Raw genomic sequence first — 4,885 nt, forward strand, 5'->3', positions numbered from 1 at the left:
CTCAAAGTGAGACCTCCACCTGGCCAGGATGCCCTCGCTGTCGGTGATGGTCGTGGCCCCATCCGCGTCTTTCAGGCTGTCCACTGATGACCGTGTGGGACCGAATATTTCCTTTGTTGCTACATAGAAGCTGCGTAGGTCACGTTGGTCAGCGAAACTCTGTATTTCTGCAGCTTTTCTTTGCCACCAGGTGTTCTGGGCTTCACGGATCCCTCTTTGGCAACCAGCTTCAGCCACCTCGTGAGCACATTTGTTAGCTGCTGTTGGTTGGTTTTCCAAAGTCAGGCGTGCTTGTCGTTTGGTTTCAATGAGAAGAGAGATGGTAGCATCATTCTCATCAAAAGAATCCTGCTGTTTCTTAGTGGTGTAACCTGGTGTTTCCTCCGCGGCACGGGCCATTGTGTTGCTGAGGGTGGTCCAGTGGTGCTCAACAGTGGCCTGACACACCGGGTCTGCGAGGTGCTGTTCGCAGGCCTCCTTGTAGTTCTATGCCACCTGTGGGTTGCAGAGCTTACTACAATCAAAGCATTGGTGTGATACGCTGTCAGGTGCCCTTTTGGGTGGTCGTAGGGTCGTCACGGAGAGTCGGGAGATGAGGACTCTGTGGTCCGTCCAGCAGTCGTCCGCTCCGGGCATGGATCGGATGATGCAGACCATTGTGTTGCTGAGAGTGGTCCAGTGGTGCTCAACAGTGGCCTGACACACGGGGTCTGCGAGGTGTTGTTCGCAGGCCTCCTTGTAGTTCTATGCCACCTGTGGGTTGCGGAGCTTACTACAATCAAAGCATTGGTGTGATACGCTGTAAGGTGCCCTTCTGGGTGGTCGTAGGGTCGTCACGGAGAGTCGGTAGATGAGGACTCTGTGGTCCGTCCAGCAGTCGTCCGCTCCGGGCATGGATCGGATGATGCGGACGTCTCCTCGGTCTCTGGCTCTGGTCAGGACGTAGTCCAGGGTGTGCCATTGTTTAGACCGTGGGTGTCTCCATGTGGTCTTTTGTCATTTTGGTAATTGGAAGATGGTGTTGGTTACCACAAGTTGGTGTTCTGCACACAGACCCAGTAGGAGTTGGCAATTGGCATTGCAATTTCCAATGCCATGGTGGCCGATGATTCCATCCCACAGGCGATGGTCTTTGCCTACTAGGGCATTAAAGTCGCCAAGCACAACGAGCTTGTCATTGGCAGGCACTACCTGGATGGTGCGGTCGAGCTGGGTGTAGAAGGCAGCTTTGTTATCATCTGTTGAGGTCATAGTCGGGGCGTAGACAGAGATCAGGGTGAGGTGTCTGTCCCGCGTGATGGGGATGTGGATAGTCATCAGGCGCTCACTGATGGCCTTGGGAGCGAGGTTGTGCTGCTGCACAATATATATATATATATATATATATATATATATATATATATATATATATATATATATATATACATATACATATACATATATATATATATATATATATATATATATATATATACATATACATATATATATACATATACATATATATATATATATATATATATATATATATATATATATATATATATATATATATATACATATACATATATATATATATATATATATATATATATATATATATATATATATATATATGTATATATATATATATGTATATATATATATATATATATATATATATATATATATATATATATATATATATCTAGGATAAACTTTACAACAATTCCATCATTATTTTTTTTAATATTTAACCATTGCAAGGATAATTTTTATATATTAGACAGTTAATGTATTCATAACATTATATTGAAAATGGCATTAGATAGAGCACAACAATGATTTTTGCTTATAATGTATTTAAAAAATTGTTATTCAATATGGGAAATGTGCATCTGATAGTGAAGTTGTGATTGAGTATATAACAAATTAACAATAAATTATACAAATATGAAAATGAATGTTTTGAGTTATTAGTTCTTTAAAACTACAATCAGTGATAAGAAGATGTAAGTGGTGAAGGAAATCCGACTCATTTTCCTTCCATTTGACTGTATCCTTAGCTGAAAAAGGGTGAAAAATTAAAACAGCCTCAACAACATATTTTTTTCATACATTAATAGAACAAATCTTAAGTAACTAAAATCCCCTAACTCAACTATTGAAAAAAGAGACAAGAAAAAGTATACTATTAATCTCAGTTTTTGAAGAGAATGAGATATTCTCTTCATAACTACGAACTGAATTATAAACAAAAAGACTAGAAATTAAAGTAGTGAATACAATAACAATTATGAAGTAAACATGAAGATAACTCAGAAACAATTATTTAAATTTTATTTTATTAGGAACTGTTTGCAATTAAAACTTTTAATTATAATGCATTTGTACCTTTATACTAAAATTCATTAATATCTGTCAATGGCAGAAATGAGAAATTCAATTTCAGTGAGCACTGAGTCTTTCTAGATTCTTGTCTACAACTACAGGTAACTAAAAATGTGCTTTCCGTGCCTTTTTCTTGGCAAAATCAGCCACTAGATTGTTTAGATCAACTTTCTATGCGACCTCGTTTTCACTAGAGACCATAGCTAGGCCTACAAGTCTTTCTTCTGTCATTGTAGACCACAAATACGTTTTAATTAATTTTAATTTTGAGAAGCTCCTCTTACCGCTCGCCACAGTAACAGACAAAGTTAGCAGAATGCGCAAGGCAACAAATGTGTTGGGTACACTGTGAACCAGCCCTTGTTCACAAATGAACTTTAAAACATCCAAGGGAGTGACAGTGTCAAGCTGAAGGCGGCGTGCAACTGCCTGAAGTTCATGACACAAGTCAGTGGCGTCTATGTCCTTGCTTTCTCCATCTCGTAGCATTGTTTCCAGCTTGGTGCAATGTTCCATAAATTGTGTGTTTGTTATTCCATTAAGTGATTTCAGATCATACAGGAAACAACCAAAAACAGACTTCATCTGCTGCAGTTGCTGAAAACGTTCCAGTACAGAATTGATGGCAACATCGAGTACAGCAAAATAGAAGTTAACTTTAAAGTTCACTTTTGCATTCTGCACTGGTGTGTCTTCTCCTTCATAGTTAAATTGCCTTTTCTTTTTCCTAATATGAACGGAATCTGCAACAAAAACTGAGTCTATCTCCAAATCATTAGCCACTTCAGTAGCATCAACTAGTACCTTTCCAAACTCTCTATCACTTCTTCTCTCTTATAGAAACATTTTAGTGCATTCCAGTTGTTTTAATGGTGATGAAATATTTATTTCTTTTGCTTGTAGATGCTTGCTGGTAATGTTTATTTAAAAAAGAATGTCAAACGAAAAGATCAATGAAACTAAAAATTTTAATGTTGCAATGCCATTTGCAAGAGATTTAGCTTCTGCACGTGTGGAATTTCCAGATGATCCAAGGAGAGTAGAATCTGTTGTCATTTCAGTAAGAACATCATGTATGTCAACAATTTGGTAACGGATGGGTTTTAGTGAATCTACCCGACTCTCCCATTGTGTTTCACTCAGAGGTTTTGCTGTTAAGCTTTGTACATGACGTTTCAGTACATCCCAACGATGAGTTGAGGCTGAGAAGAATACATAGAGCTTTTGTATCAGGCCGAAAAAATTAGTTGCTTCTAAGCAGCTACTTGCTGCATCATTCACCACAAGATTCAACGTGCGTGCTGAGCATGGCATGAACAGTGCCCTGGGATTTCTTTGAAAGATTCTTTTCTGTACACCATTGTGCTTGCCTTCTATTATCATAACCTTGACCTCACAAGATGTCAATTCACAGATCCATTTTTTTTAACTCTACCAGAATATTTTCAGCCATGAATGCACCAGTGGTTTCTTGTAGTGGCACATAACCTAAGAAAAGTTCTCTCAGAGCTATCACAGCATTATCTTCATCAAATTGAACAAACTTGATTATGACTGTCATTTGCTCCACATGACTCACATCAGGTATGCTGTCCAAAATTATCGAAAAAATATTTTGCAGCACGAGCATTTCTCAGAATTTCTTCCTTAAGAGCATTTGCTAATATGTCTGTCAACTCATTCCGAATGTTTTTTTCTAGATAATGTACATGTTTCTTCATTCCTTATCTTCCGCAGATGTTCATTCATAACTGGATCAAACAAAGACATTAGTTCTACACAGTTTAAAAAATTTCCATTTCCAGCACTGTACAATTTTTCATTTGTTCCTCGTAAAGAGAGATTCTGCACACCAAGTATCCTTACTAAGGCAATAAGTCATTCCAAGATTTGTTGCCAATAATTTTCAACTCTTTCTCTTGCACATTGGGTTTCATCATCTATGGTTTTGTGTTTCTTCAAACGCTGCTCAAGCTCTTTTCACTTGCCCACATTATCCTTATGATCAGGTAATTTTTCATATGATGACAGTAATGATGACAAGTTTTTCCAGTCTTGTAATCTAATACTAGAAAGTGGAGAAATGCGTTTCATGCCAAACAACTTGCAATAGAAACACATTACAAAATCAGTTGACACTGAATATTGTAGCCACTTTTGGTGCATAACTTCTAAATTGGGTAAATGTCTTTGATAATGGAAGCTCGAAATCTTTCTCTGGTTTTTATCTCTTGGAAACCTGATATCCAATATCTTCAGGGGTCCATGTTGCACTAGTTGCTGCCTTAACTGATCATCATAGCTTCATTTTCAGACTTATCTTTGTCTGCAGTTTCCTGAACGTTTACTTCAGTCTCTGACTTTTCTTGTGTTCTGTCTGGTGCTGTTTCCAGCTTCTATCATATTACTGTTAGCTATCTCTGGTTCATCTTGCGTATCAGTGCTGTCATTAGCTTCTATCTGTGCTATCTCTGCTGCTGTCTTCGCAATCTGGTGTGTAGACAGGATGTATACA

At 38.2% G+C, this 4,885-nt stretch overlaps 1 protein-coding gene across 1 annotated transcript; it reads right to left on the minus strand.

Annotated features, from left to right (window-relative positions):
• Nucleotides 1-996: 996 nt before the first annotated feature.
• LOC137651751 (uncharacterized) lies at nucleotides 997-4,307 on the minus strand. Its single transcript, XM_068384971.1, has 5 exons — nucleotides 4,237-4,307; nucleotides 3,806-3,959; nucleotides 3,354-3,591; nucleotides 2,655-3,113; nucleotides 997-1,238 (listed from the first exon to the last, which is right to left on the minus strand). Exons 1-5 carry the CDS (start codon nucleotides 4,305-4,307, stop codon nucleotides 997-999), a joined length of 1,164 nt encoding a protein of 387 aa, XP_068241072.1.
• Nucleotides 4,308-4,885: the final 578 nt, after the last annotated feature.

This window comes from Palaemon carinicauda, chromosome 13 (assembly GCF_036898095.1).
Source record: "Palaemon carinicauda isolate YSFRI2023 chromosome 13, ASM3689809v2, whole genome shotgun sequence".
In the NCBI taxonomy this organism is placed as follows: Eukaryota; Metazoa; Arthropoda; class Malacostraca; order Decapoda; family Palaemonidae; genus Palaemon; species Palaemon carinicauda.